The sequence below is a fragment of the Dictyostelium discoideum genome (genome assembly GCF_000004695.1).
Source record: "Dictyostelium discoideum AX4 chromosome 2 chromosome, whole genome shotgun sequence".
In the NCBI taxonomy this organism is placed as follows: Eukaryota; Evosea; class Eumycetozoa; order Dictyosteliales; family Dictyosteliaceae; genus Dictyostelium; species Dictyostelium discoideum.
This window is the reverse complement of record NC_007088.5, coordinates 2,857,070-2,873,954: the sequence shown is the minus strand read 5'-3', so window position 1 is coordinate 2,873,954 and position 16,885 is coordinate 2,857,070. Positions and strand designations below refer to the sequence as shown.

Genomic DNA, 16,885 nt, shown 5'->3' with positions numbered 1-16,885 from the left:
AATGAAATTAAATTATAATTTTTATTTTTTAATAATTTTATTAATATTTTTAATAATTAATAAAAATCAAAGTCAAATTGTTAAAGGACCAAAAATTTGGTCAAAACAAATTATAGATACAACATTTATGTTAAATCAAGGTATAAATTTCACAGTTAATAATATTACTAATGATTCAAATAAAATGTATCAAAGATATGATTGGTCATTTATGAGATTTTTCATACATAATAATAAAAGCAAATTATTAATGTCTACAGATTATCATCCAAGAGTTGACGAATTCACTACAATAAAAATACCAAATACTAATTTCATGGTTCAAAATGAGCATTATACAGTTTGGGCAGAATTCCCAGGTTTAAAAAATATTTCAACATTTACAAGTGTTAGAGAGAATCAAACATTTCCATGCACATTTAATAATAGTATTGGTGTAATGGAAACTCTAACAAATTATACAGATTGTAAAAATAATACAAGTGGAAATTATACAAAAGAAGTTATAGTGAATACTGAAACTTTTAAATTGTATCCAATAATTTTACCACCAAAACATATATTTTCAAATTTAACTCAATCATTTGTAAATTATTTTACAATTATTGTTCAATTAGAGAATGGTAAAATTGTTGATGCTGTTTGGGATGGTGATAGAATTCCTGGTATGTGTGAAAAACAGTGTGATCAATGTATTGATTCTCAATGTGGTGTAAAAGTTAAGGATATGAAATGTAATGAATTAAGAGATAATGATAAATTATCAAATTCAACAATAATTAATGGTACAACAACAACAACAACAACTACTACTGGCACATCAACAACTACACCATCTTCTACTCCGATTTTAATTAGAGATGGAATACCAATTAATGGTTGTCAAGTTAAATCTTTTATTGCTTGGGCTGGTGTAGATAGGTTGGGTAAACCTTGCCAATCAATTAATAAAATACCTTCAAAATTTCAAGAATATTCTGCAACTTCAATAAAGAAAATTGGTACTGGTTTATTAACTGATTTCTTATATCGTGTTAATGACCAAAATAATCCAAATACTCCATAAAAAAAAAAAAAAAAAAAAAAAAAAAAAACATTTATGTAAAATCAAATTGATACAAATTAATAAATTAAAAATAAAAGAAAATAATTTTTTTAATTAAAATATTAAAGTACGATAGTATATTAGTTTTAATTTTTTTTTTTTTTTTTTATTTTTAATTTTATTTTATTTTTTTTTTTTAATATTTATTTTTCTATTTTTAGAGTGGGGTTAATTAATGTCACTTTTTATAGTTGAAATTATATACACAAGATTATTATACTATTGCCAACCATGAATATTAATTTATTTTAATTTTTTTTTTTTTTTTTTTTTTTTAAAAAAATAGTATTTAAATTGTAAATATTTTTTTTTTTTTAAAAAATTATACTATTTAATTTATTTATTTATTTATTTATTTATTCATTAATTATATATTCATTTATTATAATAAGAATAAAAAAAAAAAAAAATTGTTTAAAAAAAAAAAAAAAAAAAAAAATGAAAATTTTAAAATCATTAATTATTGCATTTTCAATTGTTGGTGCAGTATTATCAAGTAATCAATGTAATGAAGATTATGAATGTGGTGTTGGATATCCATATGCAGCATGTAATGGTGGTTTAAATGTTTATCCAGGTATTAGTATGGATGGGAATGATAATTTAATTATTGCAGGTAAATTTAATAGTTCACAAGGTGGTCCATTTGGTACACCAAAAATGTTTAATATTCCAACTTCAGGTAATGGAAGTAATGAAATTTCTCAAAGAATTAATATCAATGGTGAAATTGAAAGTGGTGCAGGATCATTCAAACTTTATTCATTCTATGATTATTTACCCCAATCAAATTATTATTATGTATTAATGAATCAAGGTGGATCAGCACCAATTTTCTCACTTATAGATGCAAATAATGGTGGTGATAAAGTTAAATATGTTTTCAATATTTTCAATACACCATTCGTTCCAATTTTTGATGATATTGAAAAATCAATGATCTATGGTGCTTATGGTATTTATAAATTAAATAAATTACCAACACAAAGAAGTGATGCTCAAGATGCAACATTAATTTATCAATCACAAATTGTTAATGGTTTAGCAAAAGATGGTAATGATTTATATATGTCAACTTATGATGGTAAATTCTTAAAAGGTAAAGCTGATTGTTCAAATTGTACAAAAGATCAATTGATTGAAATTGGTAGTGATACTGATGCAAGTCATTTAACTGATTTCTTAGTCGAGGGTGATTTAATTGTATTCTCTCATTCAAATGGTATAACTGCTTATTCAAAATCTGCTAACTCTAATCAAGCCATTAAATTAATCACTGGTGAAAATGTAATTTCAATGGTTTCAAAGGGTGGTGTCATTTATTATACAACTAAAGATGGTATTGTTAAATCAATTGGTATTGATGGTAAAAATGGTAAAACTATTTATACACCAACTTCCAATCATCAATGTCAAGCTGCTGTTGGTTTCCAATCAATTGATGGTGTTTGTAAAGGTAAAACCTTATGGTATAATGGTATTCCAACTTGTACTCCATTAGGTGAAGGTGGTATCCCTGCTCAATGTTTCACAAGTGTTGATTGTGGTCCAACTCCATATTTCACTTGTAATGGTACTTGTGGATGTGTTAATAATTTCAGTGGTTTAGATTGTACTCATTGTGATGGTAATGTTGAATGGTTAAATGGTATCCCATTATGTCAAATTCCACAATAATTTAATTTAATTTAATATTAACTTTAAAAAAAAAATAAAAAATAAAAAATAAAAAAAAAATAAAAAAAAAAAAAAAATATTCTTTTAATATACAATAAATACTTTCCCACCATTGTAAAATGGTCAGAAAGTTATAAAAATTTCATTTAATTTTCCAATCCAATCAATATCAAAAATTAAAATTAAAAAAAAAATAAAAAAAAAATAAAATTGGATTTCTTTTTTTTTTTTTTTTTTTTTTCATAAAGAACAGTAAAAGAAGATAAGTGGGTTCCTAATAATAATTTTTTTATTTTATTTTTTTTTTTTTTTTTTTTTAACCACATCATTATCATCACATATTAAATTTTTTTTTTTTTTTTTTTTTTTTTTTTCATTTAAAAAAAAGTGCAATCACTATAAAACCAATTAAATATATAAATAAATAAATTTAATAAATATAATATTTTAATAAATTTATTTATAATATGAATAGAAAAAGACGTAAATTATAAAATCCTTTTTTTTTTTAATCAATTTTCACAAATTTATTATTTAATTATTATTTTTATTATTTTAAAAAATTTTTATATTAAAAATTATTTAAAAAGAAATTTATTTATTTGTTTATATCCCCTTCTCTTTTCCCTCCCCCTCCCCAAAAAAAAAAAAAAAAAAAACTAAATATTATAATATTAATTTAAAAGAATGGTTTTATCAAAGTTCCCAATTTTCTCAAGAAACTTACCATTGGTTAATTTGGTGATTGCAACTAGTGCATTAGGTTTTCAAATTACTGTATTATATCCATGGCACTTAGAAATTGATAGTAGCCATAAAGATTTAATTAAAAAAATGGAAGAACATGAAAAGTTATTAGAAAAAGGTAATCGTGTTATTAATCCAAATATAATTGAAACTTCAAACTCAATTAAACAACAGCAATCAATTCCACCAACAATACTCCAAAAAGAAAAATAAAAATATTACACTGAACCAATTAAAATGCTGAGATTTTCCCTAATTAAAATCTCTTTTCATTTTTTTTTTATCCAAAAAAGGAAAAAAAAAAAAATAATAATCCTCTTGGTATGGGTTCTGTTTTTCATATTCTAAAAATATTAATAAAATCACATAATTTCTTGTTTCACTAAAAATTTCCTTATTTATATATATCTCATTCTTTTTGTTTTAATTTTTATCTTTTATTTTATTTTTTTTTTTATTTATTTGAAAATATTTCATATTATTTTAAAATATTTTATTAATTATTCATATTTTTATATAAAATTAATTTTATACCATTGTTTATCTTGGTTAATATGTAATGAAGTTTTTTTGGTTGATACCAAAAAAAAAAAAAAAATAATTTTAAAATCCCAAAAAAAAAAAAAAAAAAAAAAAACAAGACCCAACCGACCTAAACCATGAGTCATACTGGATAAAAAAAAAATAATAAAATAAAAAAAAATAAAATAATAAAATAAATGAAATCATATTAGTTTATGTTTTTCACAAACTATTTTTATAAAATATTCATTGATTTTATTGTTTTATTAATAAAAAACTTTTCAAAGTTAAAGTGGGAGATTTTTTATTTTTTTTTTTTTTATAACTCAATTTGGTAAATTTAATTTTTTCAGATTTTAATTTTTTTTTTTTTTTTTTTTTTATCCAACTTATTTTTAAAAATAATTATTTTTTTACAATAAAATGTTCGTTGCAAAAAAAAAAAAAAAAAAAAAATGAGATAACCAATGGAATCAATCTAAAACTATTTATAAAATTTGATTTATCAAAAAATTAAAGGAATTGGATTGGTTTAAAAAAAAATAAAAAAAAAAAATGAAAATATTAAACTTTTATAAATAATGATAATATTTTTTTTTATTTTTTTTGGTTTTTTAAATTAATAAATTATTATTTCATTGTAATTTTAATTATTTTTATTAAATTATTACCGAACTATTTTTTTAAACCAATTTAATTTTTTTTTTTTTTTAAAAAAGCAACATTTTTAATTATTTTTTTTTTTTTTTTACAACTTTAATTTATAATAATAAAAAAATAAAACAAACGGATAAAACTAACAAATAAAAAAAAAAAAAAAAAAAAAAAAAAAAAATGAAAATAATATTAACATTATTAATAATATTATTTTCATTAAATAAAAATTTAAATTTTGTTAGTTCAGAAGTAACAAAAAGTCGTATGTATATTATTTTTAAATAATTAAAAATAAATAAATAAATAAATAAATAAATAAATAAATAAATAAATAAAATTAACAAATAAATTTTTTTTTTTAAAAAAAAAAAAAAAAAAAAAAAAAAGCATTTTTATTATTAAGTTGTTCAATTTTTGATCAATTACCAAAATTAAATAGTGATTTTGAACCAGATTATGGTGATATTTCAGTTGGAATGATAAAAAATGTATTGGAAGGTGATAGTCCAACATTAGCATCAAATGATCCAAATTTTAAACCATTTGTAAATGGTAAATTAAAAAATTTAAATTTATTTCCAACATGGTTTAATAAAAACCATACACAAAATGTAATGTTATTAAAGAAATTAAATTTAACATTGGATAAATCATCAAATATTTATTCATTTGTAAAGGATGATTTCTTTCCAATTGATTATCAAGGTTGGGATGTTGATGAGAGTAATAGAATCTATTATGGTGGTAGAATTTTTACAGCCTATCATAACTTTCATTATTGTTTAAAGATTAATTCAGTATTCTTTTATCAAGGTACTGAAACTTTTAAATTTGAAGGTGATGATGATGTTTGGGTATTTATTGATAAGAAGTTGGTCTTGGATTTAGGTGGTTTACATCCTGCTAGAAGAGGTACTGTTGATTTGACAAAGTTGGGTTTACAAGTTAACAAAACCTATTCCTTTGATTTCTTTTATTGTGAAAGACATACACCCTATAGTAAAATGAAAATTCAAACTGATATTCAAGCATTTTGTGCATGGTCTGATTATTGTGGTGTTTGTCAAGGTGATGGTTCAACATGTTGTAATAAAGACCTTGATTGTGATGACGATGATCCATGCACCATTGATAGTTGTCCATTACCAAATTTACCAATTCCAGGTGGTGATAAAATTTCAAAATATTGTAGACATACCAATATCACTTGTACACAACCATCAAATAATAAATGTGTAATCACTGGTTGTTCAAAAGATACCAATGGTAAATGTGAAGTAATTGGTAATTTAGAATGTGCCGATAAATCTAAATATTGTATGACGCTAACTGGTTGTGATCCAAAACTTGGTTGTCAATATAAATCAAATTGTATTGGTCCATGTTTAACTGGTGAATGTAATAATGGTAAATGTACCAGCATGGATGCTGATTATTGTTCCAATGAATTGGGTGAAGATCCATGTAAAATTTATAGTTGTAATGCAAAGAATGGTGGTTGTATGGCAACTCCAAAATGTACTTCCCCTTCCTCCTCCAATCCATGTGTTATTCCAACTTGCTCCGCTGATAAAGGTGTTTGTGGTACATACACTCAAAATAGTACAGAATGTAATTGTAATTGTAAATTAAACCCATGTCAAAAGAATAACTGTGATCAAAGTGTAAATCCACCAGTTTGCTCCCCACTACCAATTGATACCATTGATGATGGTAATCCATGTACAATCGATATTTGTGATAAAATAACTGGTAGTGTTAAACATACTCCAATGGAATGTTCTGGTTGTACCAAATGTAATAATGGAAAATGTATTCCAATTGAATCCAATTGTGATGATGGTAATTTATGTACCATTGATCAATGTATGAACAATGGTAGTTGTATTCACACACCTCTATCATGTAATATCACCAATCCATGTATGGATTATACTTGTAATGCTGATATTGGCTGTGTTGGTGTACCAAAAATTTGTCCAAACAAAGGTAATTGTCTAATTGGTTATTGTGATGCTGGTGAATGTAAATTAAAAGATCGTATTTGTGACTCACCTTCATTTTGTCAAATTTCTCAATGTTCCGATGTGACTGGTTGTATTGTTTTCGATAAAGTTTGTATACCTTCAAATCCAAAATGTGAAACTGGTGTTTGTATAAATGCTACTTCAACTGAACCAGGAAGATGTGAATCGGTTGATTTTGATCCAAAACCTTTTGTTTGTAAACCCGCTGCAATCATATCAACCTCTGTTATTGTTGGTGTTTCAGTCGCTGCTGCTGTAGTTGCCATTGCTATTGTAGTTGCTTCTAAAAAAGGTTATGATGCATGGGCTGCTTCAAATAATAATTCTCTTGCATCTTTAACTTCAAATCCTTTATATGAAAATCCAACTGGAAATGGTGATAATCCAATGTATCAACCAAATTCTTAAAAAAAAAAAAAAAAATAAAAAAAAAAAAAAAACAATTAAATTTTAATTTAAATAAAAATAAAACTATCTAAAAATATTGAAATAAAAAGTTTTGTTATTTTTTAATTTATTATAAAAAGCCCTTGCTGAGTTTTTTTTTCTTTGAAAGAAATGGGTTTAAAAATAAAAAGTCATAAAAAAAAAAAAAAAAATCAAAAAAAAAAAAAAAATCAAAAAAAAAAAAAAAAAAAAAAAAAAAAAAAGTCAAAAACAAAATACAGTTTCTCAAAAATAAATAAACAAATAAATGGCCGATTACAATTGTATTGTATGTGTAATTTTATTACATAATATAAATAACTATTTAAAAAAAATAATTGTTTTCTAATTTTTTTATTATAATTATAATTGGATTTTTTTTTTTTTTTTTTTTTTTTTTTTTTGTTTTGATAAAATAAAATAAAATAAAATAAAATAAAATAAAATAAAATAAAATAAAATAAAATAAAATAAAATAAAAATTGTTTAGATAAAATTACCAAATGGTGGTATTGTAAAAGTATTTTTTCAAGAATCATTAACAATTAAACAATTAAAACAAACTATTGCACAATCAATTCCAGGTTCAAATGAAGATTCATTAGTTATTTCATTATCACCAAATACAGCTGATCAAACTAAAATAGTTAAAGCAATTAATTGGACAAAGTATTTAACTATTGATTGTGTAAAGAAAGCTTACCCTTTAGGTTTTGTTAATGCTTCTTCAATTGAATTTCCAGATGGCACTGATTCTTTTATCATGAGATTATATGTAACCTCAAAATAAATAAATAATATAATAAACAAATTGTACTTTTAAAAAAAAAAAAAAAAACATAGAATAAAAAATATTGGTGGTTTTTGTTAATTTATTTCCTTGAATCAATTGATTCTTCAACATGAGATTATTAAAGTTTAAAATAAAAAAAAATAAAAATAAAAATAGAAAAATGAAAATATATTATTTGTGTAAAAAACATAACCCTGGTTTATTTTTCACTTAAAATGTTTTTTTTTAAACAAAAAAAAAAATAAATAAAGATATTTTTTGGGGTTTGTCATTTTTGAAAAATATCTGTTTAGAAAATGAAATTTTTTAAGAAAGAGAAATAAAATGGATTGGAAGGGTTTTGTTTGCTGGTATTTTATTTAATTAGCTTTGCCAACTTTTATTATTTTGGTTAAAAAGTGAAAATTTTTTTATACCAGTCCAAAAAAAAAAAAAAAAAAAAAAATTTAAAATGTTAAAAAAAAAAAAAAAAATTAAAATGTAAAAAAAAAAAAAAAAAAAAAAAAAAAAAAAAGAATTAAGCAAACAATCAGAAATTTTTTTGAATTTTTTTTAGCTGATTAATTTTCAAATCAAAAAAAGTGTGCGTAACACCAAATTGACCAATTCTAAAAAAAAGTTTTTTTTTTTATTATCAAATTACACAGAAAATTTTTTTCTTTTTTTTTTTTTTTTTCTTCTTCTTTGTGTTGGGTTGTAGTTATTATTTATTATTTATTTATTTGTTCATTTATTTTTGTACCATGAATTAATTTTTAAATCAAAAAAAACAAAAAAAAAAACAAAAAAAAAAACAAAAAAAAAAAAACAAAAAAAAAAAAAACAAAAAAAAAACAAAAAAAAAACAAAAAAAGAAAAAAAAAAAATGAATAGAGCCACAATAACAAGTAATAAATCAAATGCTCCTTCATTTTTAAGTATTCCTTTACTAGCTCACAATAACAACATTAATAATAATAATAATAACATTAATAATAATAATAATAATAATAATATTAATAGTAACAATAATGGTACAACCACAACAACTACAACAACTACAATAACAACAATATCATATAAAAATAATATAAGTGAATTAATTACAATTATTGATAAAATTATTAAAGATTTAAATAATTTTAAATCAAAAACGGTTTTAAATGATCAAGAATTTTCAGAATTAAATAATACAATACAATTTACAAAAACATCATTAGTTAATTATATTCATTATGAAAATGAAAATAAAATCAATTTCAATCTATCAGATTCAAAAATAATTTGTAGTGAAATTAAAATCATTGAATATGGTATTGAATCATTTATATTTTCAATATGTAAACTTTATCAAGATTTAATTCAATTTCAACAACTTTTATTAAAACTTTCATCACCTCCAACCACAATCACCTTTAACACAACAATCAATTCAACAAATTCTTTTACTTCAAATTTAATTATAAATAATCTTTTAAAAGTTGATTCAATTTTAAAACAATCAATTGACCAATTATTAGCATTATTTCCACCATCATCGTCATCATTGAATAATGAAAATAATAATAATAATAATAATAATTATAATCCATATGAATTATTAAGTAATGAAGCAAAAGTATTGTGGAATCAATTTGGTGGAAATAAAATAACATTTGTGCCATGGTCAATATTTTTTAAAGGATTTCAAAAGTTTTTCAATAAGGAGATATTAGCTTATGAATCAAGTTTAAGATATACATTAGATTTCACCCGGGATGGTTATGTTACACCATTCAAGCTATCAGTATTTATAAAATGGTTTGGAGCATTACCTGTATCACTTGGTATATTTCAAGATGTTATAAACTCAAAGATATTCAGTGGTTTCATATCTGGTATAGAGGCAACACAATTGTTATCGAGACAACAAGTTGGTTATTATTTATTACGTTGTAGTAAAACTATTGTTGGTGCATTCGCTATCACTTTTGTTGATTCTACAAATCATATTAGACATTGTTTACTCTATCCAGTGACTTCTTCAATCAATGGTGGTTTAACACTTCAAAAACCACCCGATATTTTTAAAAGTATTTTATCTTTTATTTTATCTTTTTCTTCAAAATTAAAATATCCAATTGGTCCTTTAGATAATGATTTATTACCACCATTATCAATAATTAATAATAATCCAATTTTAATTTTACCTGATGAAAATAATAATAATCAAAATAATAATCAAAATAATAATAATAATAATATAAATACATTTTCAACATCACCAAGTTCATTTTTCACTATTGATTCGAGTAATAGTAGTGATACAAATAAATCACCAACCAAATCTAGAAAATCATCTTTTAAAAATGATAAAGATAAAAAAGAAAAAGAAAAAGAAAAAGGTAAAGATAAAGAAAAAGAAAAAGAAAGAGTTTCAGATGAAAATTTTGATAATTTACCAACATTTTTAAATTCTGAAGATGAAAATGATAATAATAATAATAATAATAATAATAATAATAATAATAATAATAATAATAATAATAATAATAATAATAATAATAATAATAGTAGTAATAATAATAATTGTAACATTAAAGAAACACATCAAACTACATCAAATGGTAGTAGTGGTAATAATAATAATAATAATAATAATAATAATAATAATAATAATAATAATAATAATAATAATAGTAGTAGCACAACTAAAAGGAATAATAATAATAATGGGTCTGATGAATCAAAAGATCTTTGTACAGTTTGTATGGATAACGAAATTAATACTGTTTTTTTAGAATGTGGTCATTTAAGTTGTTGTTCATTATGTTCAGTAAAATTAAAAAAGTGCCCAATTTGTAGAAGTAGAATAACAAGAGTCATTAACATATTTAAATCCTAAATAAATTTTAGTATATAATTATATAAATGTGTACATAAATTATTATATTATTTTATTTTTATTTTATTTAATTAATTTAATTTTGTCTCATTTTATTTATTTCATTTTATTGTATTTCTCATTTTATTTTATTTTTATCAATTGGCATACTTAGAATTTATCTAAAAATTAAGGGGAGCAGCACAAAAAATAAAAAAATAAAAGTAAAAAAAAAAAAGGCGACAAATCCAACCACCCTTACTAAAAATGGACTTTTTTTTTTTTTTTTTTTTTTTTTTTTTTTTTTTTTTTTGTTTTTTTATTAAAAACACAGTTTTTAAAGATATTCCAAAATTTCTAAGAAAAAATGAAATTTTTTATTTTTATTTTTTTTTTTTAAAATTTTTTTTTTTACATTTAAATTTTTTTTTTTACATTTAAATTTTTTTTTTATTTTCATTCAACATTTAAAGCAGTAATATATCATAATCTAATAATAATAATAATAGTTTGTAAATTAAAAAAATAAATTAAATAAATTAAATAAATATATAAATTAAAATGGCATCAAGACAAAGACAAGAAGAAGAAGAAGTTGATATTGAAAATGAACAACAACAAGAAGAGGAAGAAGAAGAAGAGGAGGAAGAGTCATATTTATCAATTAATAAATTAGAAGGTAATGGTATTAATGCAGCAGATTTAAAGAAACTTCAAGAACAAGGTTTAAATACAGTACAAGCAGTTGCTTTTACAACAAAGAAAACATTAACAGGTATCAAAGGTATCTCTGAGCAAAAAGCTGATAAACTTTTAGCAGAAGCAAAGAAATTAGTTTTTATGGGCTTTCGTACTGCAACCGATATTAATAAAGCAAGAGCTGAAATTATTCAAATTACAACTGGTTCAAAAGAATTTGATTCTTTATTAGATGGTGGTATTGAATCTGGTTCAATTACTGAAATTTTTGGTGAAGTATGTTTTTTTTAATAATAATAATAATAACTCAAAAAATAATTAATAATAATAATAACTCTTTTTTTTTTTTTATAGTTTAGAACTGGCAAAACTCAAATTTGTCATACATTATGTGTAACATGTCAACTTGGTTATAGTCAAGGTGGTGGTGAAGGTCGTGCTTTATATATTGATACAGAAGGAACATTCCGTCCAGAGAGATTGTTAGCAATTGCAGAGAGATATAATTTAAATGGTGAACATGTTTTGGATAATGTTTCATATGCTCGTGCATACAATAGTGATCATCAATTAGAGTTATTAGTTCAAGCATCTGCAATGATGAGTGAATCACGTTATGCTTTATTGATTGTTGATTCCGCAACCGCATTATATAGAACAGATTACGCCGGTAGAGGTGAGTTGGCAGATAGACAAAAACATTTAGCACGTTTCCTACGTACTCTTCAAAGATTAGCCGATGAGTTTGGTGTTGCCGTCGTTATTACAAATCAAGTCGTTGCATCTGTTGATGGTGCTGGTGGTATGTTTAATCCCGATCCAAAGAAGCCAATTGGTGGTCATATTATGGCCCACTCTTCAACAACTCGTTTATCTTTACGTAAAGGTAAAGGTGAAATGAGAATTTGTAAAATTTATGATTCTCCATCACTTCCTGAAAGTGAAAAGGTAAATAATTTTTTTAAAATAATAATAATAACTTTTTTTTTTTTTTTTTTTTTTTTTTTTTTTTTTTTTCAATTCACTAACTTTTTATTTTATTATTTAGCCTTTTGGTATTTACAGTGATGGTATCTCCGATTATAAAGAACAATAAAATTTAATAACTTTTAGAAAAAAAAATATAATAAATAATAATAAAATAAAATTTTGTATATATGTCTCCTAAACCTATTCTGTTGTGTATGTGAATCTTTAAATTTAAATGAATTAAGAAAAAAGAAAAAAAAAGTTATAATTTTAGTTTATTTGGAAGATTAATTCCAACATTAATTCTAAAACTTTCCAATTACAAATCTATTTTATTTTAGATATTTCAAACAATTTAAAAAAATTATTTAGAATAAAATAAATTAAATCTTATTATTAATAAATTAAAAAAAAAAAAAAAAAAAAAAAATTCTTATCGTTATGGAAATATTTAGTGTTTTATTTATTTTATTTTTTAAATCAAAAAAAAAAAAAGAAAAAAAAAAAAAAAAGAAAATTATACAATTAGGTCTTCTATAAAAAATATATACAATTAGGTCTGAAAATGATACAATTGGTTTGAAACCATTGATTGTTAAAATGTGTTGTTTGGTTATTATTATTATTACTATTGTTTTGTTGTTATTGTTATTAATTATATTATTAATTATTAATTAATATTATTATATAAAATCAATAATTTTAATAAAAAGGAACTAGAAAAAAAAAAAAAGGAAGGGAGGGAGAAGGAAAAGGATTAAATTAAAATTTTAATTATCAAAATGATGATGGTGGTGATGATGTTGATTTGTATTAAATTGAGTATGAGATGGTTGTTGTTGTTGTAGTTGTTGTTGCATAATATTTTTAAAATTCATTATATTTCCTCTTTGTTTTAAAATAAAAGCCAATGCAATTAAAAGTATACCAACTGCTATAAAAAATAAAAATTGTAATGATGAAGATTTGAAGGTAGTATCTTTGTTTGATGGATTTGGTAGCTCATTTTTAGGGACACCCAAGGTTCTTGTTAATTTTACAGATGATGCATCTATACCCATTTTTGAAAGTGCTTTTTGTAATGATCTTTTATTTGTTGTAATTGAATTCTCTCTTTTTAATTTGATTTTATTCTCTTTATGTTCACTCTCTTCTGATGCTGCACAATTTATTGTATTTTCATCAACTCCTAAAACATCCATTAACTTTTAAATATTATTAAAAAAAAAAAAAATAATAATAATAATAAAAAATATTAAAATTGTTAAAAAATCTTTATTACTCTTTTTTTTTTTTTCTTTTTTTTTTTTCTTTTTTTTTTTTTTTTTTTTTTTTTTTTTTTTTTTAAATAAAAATTTATAATTTACTTTTTCTTTTGATAAATTAATTCCTAATGTATCTTGAGCTTTTTTAGTTAATTTTCTATTTATTGGGATTCTATCTTTTGCTGGTGAAATTACGGTGTTTTTCTCTTCGTTAATCATCCTCATTTCATCTTCGTCTATACCCAATGTTTTCTTAATTTTATCTTCTGATGGATTAAAATCACCTAATACATCCATTACTTTCTTGATACTCTCTGGTCTTGGTGACATTTTAGTTTTTTTTTTTTTTTTTAATAAAGTTTTTTTTATATAAAAAAAAAAATAATATATAATTAATAGCTATAAAAATAAAAAAGAAAAATTTTAAAAAAAAAAAAAATGAGAAGATAAATTTTTTTTTTTTGAATTTTTTTTTTTTTTTTTTTTTCTAATAGGATATTTTATAAAAATTTTAAAAAAATGGGTTAAAAATAGCCACTCGTGCGATTGTTATCCATTCCAAAATTAAAAAAAAAAAAAAAAATTAAAAAAAATTTTAATTCAAAAAAAACCTTTTTCGTTCGAACCCAAAATGGAAACACCAAAAATAAATAAAAAAAATAAAAAAAAATAAAAAAAATACTAATTTTCTATTTTTATCCTTACATTATCTTCTGAATGAACAATATTGTTATAAAAATAATTATTAAATAATAAAATTAAGAGTTATAAATTTGAATGAGTTTACCCAAAATAATAACCAAAATGAAAAAAAAAAAATTATTTAATAATAAAAAAAAAACAAAAATAAAAATTAAAAAAATAAATTTAAAAAAAAATATAAAAAAAATAAAAAAAAAATAAAATTAAAAAAAAATAATAAAAATTAAAAAAAAATAATAAAAAAAAAAAAAATAAAAAATAATAAAAAAAAAAAAAAAAACAATAAAAAAAAATAATAATAAAAAATTGTGTGAAAACTGAGCATCACACACATTCCACACTTTCGTCCATTTTAGTATTTTTTTAAAAAAAAAAAAAAAAAATATATTTAGTAAAAATAATAATATATTGGATATGATTGGGGGGTGTCTTTTTATATTTTTTACTTTTTTTTTTTGTTTTTTGTTTTATTTTTTATTTTATTTTTTTATATCTTTGTTTTATTTGTCCATTTTTATTTTTTTTTTATTTTTTTTTTATTTTTTTTTTTTGATGATTATTTTATTTGTCCACTTTTTTTTTTTTTTTTTTTGAAATAAATAAAATGACCCTTCGTTTGGAAAAATAAAATTATTAGATCTAAATACAAATAATGATGGTTTTAGAATTCTTTAAAATAAAATACTATTTTAAATACTAATCTTTTATTTTTTAATTATTTTTGATGATCATTTAATTAAATAAAAAAAAAAAACATCATTTTTTGAGATTTTGGTAATAACTAATTGCTATTAATGATATGGCTTGAATTATGAACTGCCATAATAAAATTAATTCTGAGATTTAAGATTATTCTTAAAATTGTAGAAATGTTATTGAATGAAAATTATTGAGGTCATAACATATTTATAATTAAAAAATGATTAGAAAAAAAAAATAAAAAAATAATGTGAAAATTGAGATCACATTCCAAACATTTCCCCATTTAGCAATTTTTTATAATATTACAAATAATTAGGGTTTCTTTTTTTATTTTTTTACTTTTTCTTTTTTTTTTTTTGTAATTTCTTTTTTGCATTTTTATTATTTTGATGTGGTCAATTTATAATTTTTTTTTAAAATTTTTTATTTTGTTTTATTTTATTTTATTATATTTTTTATTTTTTTATTTTTTTTTCTAATTTAGGAACAAATAAAATTTTAAGATATTTGTGAAGATAAATATTTACTTTATTTTTTTTTTTGGTTTTTTTCCTTTTTTTTACATTTCTATTTTTTTTTCTATTTTCAAATTTTTTTATTTTTAAATCTTTATCTGTTGATTTAATTATTTTTTATACTTTTTTTTTTTTTTTTTTATCTCATTTAGTTATTTTTTTTTTTTAATTGTTTTTTTTTAAAACAAAGAAATAAAATGTCATTGGATTTTTAATTACTAATGTTAAAAAGAAAATTAAAAGAAAATAAACTAGAGGAAATGAAGAAAAAATTTCGTTGAAATTTTTTTAAAGATATTTTATGACGATGATGCCTAACTTTTTTTTTTTTTTTTTTTTCTATTTTTTTTCTATTTTTTAATTTTTTTTTTTTTTTTTTAAAAATAAATTAATTTTTTTTTAAAAAAAAGTTTTTTTTTTATTTTTTAAAAATAATTTCAATTTGAAAAAAATCTTTCATATAAATTCCAGTGTCCCAATAAAGCAATACACACTTTTTAAAATATAATGTCATTAGTAAAATTAGAATCATCAGATGAAAAAGTCTTTGAGATTGAAAAAGAAATCGCTTGTATGTCTGTTACAATCAAGAATATGATTGAAGGTATGTAATTAAACAAAAAAAATAAATAAATAAAATAAAAATAAAAAAATAAAAATAAAAATAAAAATAAAAAATCAAATAAACACACACACACAAAAATAAAAAATAATTCGGAAAAATATTAATATTCTTTTTTTTTATTTATTTATTTTAGATATCGGTGAATCAGACGCCCCAATTCCATTACCAAATGTTACTTCCACTATTTTAGAAAAAGTTCTTGACTATTGCAGACACCACCACCAACATCCATCACCACAAGGTGACGATAAAAAGGATGAAAAGAGATTAGATGATATCCCACCATATGATAGAGATTTCTGTAAAGTCGATCAACCAACCTTATTCGAATTAATCTTGGCTGCCAACTATTTGGATATTAAACCATTATTAGATGTTACCTGTAAAACAGTTGCCAACATGATTAGAGGCAAAACCCCAGAAGAAATTAGAAAGATTTTCAATATTAAAAATGATTTTACCCCAGAAGAAGAAGAACAAATTAGAAAAGAAAATGAATGGTGTGAAGATAAAGGTGGAAACTAAATTAATCTTTAGTATTTAACTTTTTTTTTAAAAAAAAAAAAAAAAAAAAAAAAAAAAAAAAAAAAAAAAAAAAAAAAAAAAAAAATT

The 16,885-nt window shown here is 21.0% G+C and overlaps 9 protein-coding genes across 9 annotated transcripts; 8 read left to right on the top strand and 1 right to left on the bottom strand.

Annotated features, from left to right (window-relative positions):
- Position 1: 1 nt before the first annotated feature.
- Positions 2-1,066, top strand: DDB_G0273145 (hypothetical protein; the record flags this gene model as incomplete). Its single annotated transcript, XM_639742.1, has 1 exon — positions 2-1,066. The coding sequence occupies one exon, from the start codon at positions 2-4 to the stop codon at positions 1,064-1,066; it is 1,065 nt and encodes a 354-aa protein (XP_644834.1).
- Positions 1,067-1,543: 477 nt separating this feature from the next.
- sigL-1 (EGF-like domain-containing protein) lies at positions 1,544-2,782 on the top strand (the record flags this gene model as incomplete). Its single annotated transcript, XM_639741.1, has 1 exon — positions 1,544-2,782. One exon carries the CDS (start codon positions 1,544-1,546, stop codon positions 2,780-2,782), a length of 1,239 nt encoding a protein of 412 aa, XP_644833.1.
- Positions 2,783-3,249: 467 nt separating this feature from the next.
- DDB_G0273319 (hypothetical protein) lies at positions 3,250-3,742 on the top strand (the record flags this gene model as incomplete). Its single annotated transcript, XM_639740.1, has 3 exons — positions 3,250-3,265; positions 3,373-3,386; positions 3,485-3,742. The coding sequence occupies 3 exons, from the start codon at positions 3,250-3,252 to the stop codon at positions 3,740-3,742; spliced, it is 288 nt and encodes a 95-aa protein (XP_644832.1).
- Positions 3,743-4,885: 1,143 nt separating this feature from the next.
- On the top strand, positions 4,886-7,143 carry psiG-1 (PA14 domain-containing protein; the record flags this gene model as incomplete). Its single annotated transcript, XM_639739.1, has 2 exons — positions 4,886-4,974; positions 5,112-7,143. 2 exons carry the CDS (start codon positions 4,886-4,888, stop codon positions 7,141-7,143), a joined length of 2,121 nt encoding a protein of 706 aa, XP_644831.1.
- A 286-nt stretch (positions 7,144-7,429) lies between these two features.
- DDB_G0273143 (hypothetical protein) lies at positions 7,430-7,951 on the top strand (the record flags this gene model as incomplete). Its single annotated transcript, XM_639738.1, has 2 exons — positions 7,430-7,450; positions 7,652-7,951. 2 exons carry the CDS (start codon positions 7,430-7,432, stop codon positions 7,949-7,951), a joined length of 321 nt encoding a protein of 106 aa, XP_644830.1.
- An 868-nt stretch (positions 7,952-8,819) lies between these two features.
- Positions 8,820-10,817, top strand: cblA-1 (RING zinc finger-containing protein; the record flags this gene model as incomplete). Its single annotated transcript, XM_639737.1, has 1 exon — positions 8,820-10,817. One exon carries the CDS (start codon positions 8,820-8,822, stop codon positions 10,815-10,817), a length of 1,998 nt encoding a protein of 665 aa, XP_644829.1.
- A 540-nt stretch (positions 10,818-11,357) lies between these two features.
- DDB_G0273139 (hypothetical protein) lies at positions 11,358-12,591 on the top strand (the record flags this gene model as incomplete). The annotated part of the gene is made up of 3 exons (XM_639736.1): positions 11,358-11,771; positions 11,850-12,443; positions 12,544-12,591. The coding sequence occupies 3 exons, from the start codon at positions 11,358-11,360 to the stop codon at positions 12,589-12,591; spliced, it is 1,056 nt and encodes a 351-aa protein (XP_644828.1).
- A 643-nt stretch (positions 12,592-13,234) lies between these two features.
- Positions 13,235-14,059, bottom strand: DDB_G0273387 (hypothetical protein; the record flags this gene model as incomplete). The annotated part of the gene is made up of 2 exons (XM_639735.1): positions 13,235-13,669; positions 13,832-14,059. The coding sequence occupies 2 exons, from the start codon at positions 14,057-14,059 to the stop codon at positions 13,235-13,237; spliced, it is 663 nt and encodes a 220-aa protein (XP_644827.1).
- Positions 14,060-16,155: 2,096 nt separating this feature from the next.
- On the top strand, positions 16,156-16,798 carry fpaB-1 (cytosolic glycoprotein FP21; the record flags this gene model as incomplete). The annotated part of the gene is made up of 2 exons (XM_639734.1): positions 16,156-16,252; positions 16,407-16,798. The coding sequence occupies 2 exons, from the start codon at positions 16,156-16,158 to the stop codon at positions 16,796-16,798; spliced, it is 489 nt and encodes a 162-aa protein (XP_644826.1).
- Positions 16,799-16,885: the final 87 nt, after the last annotated feature.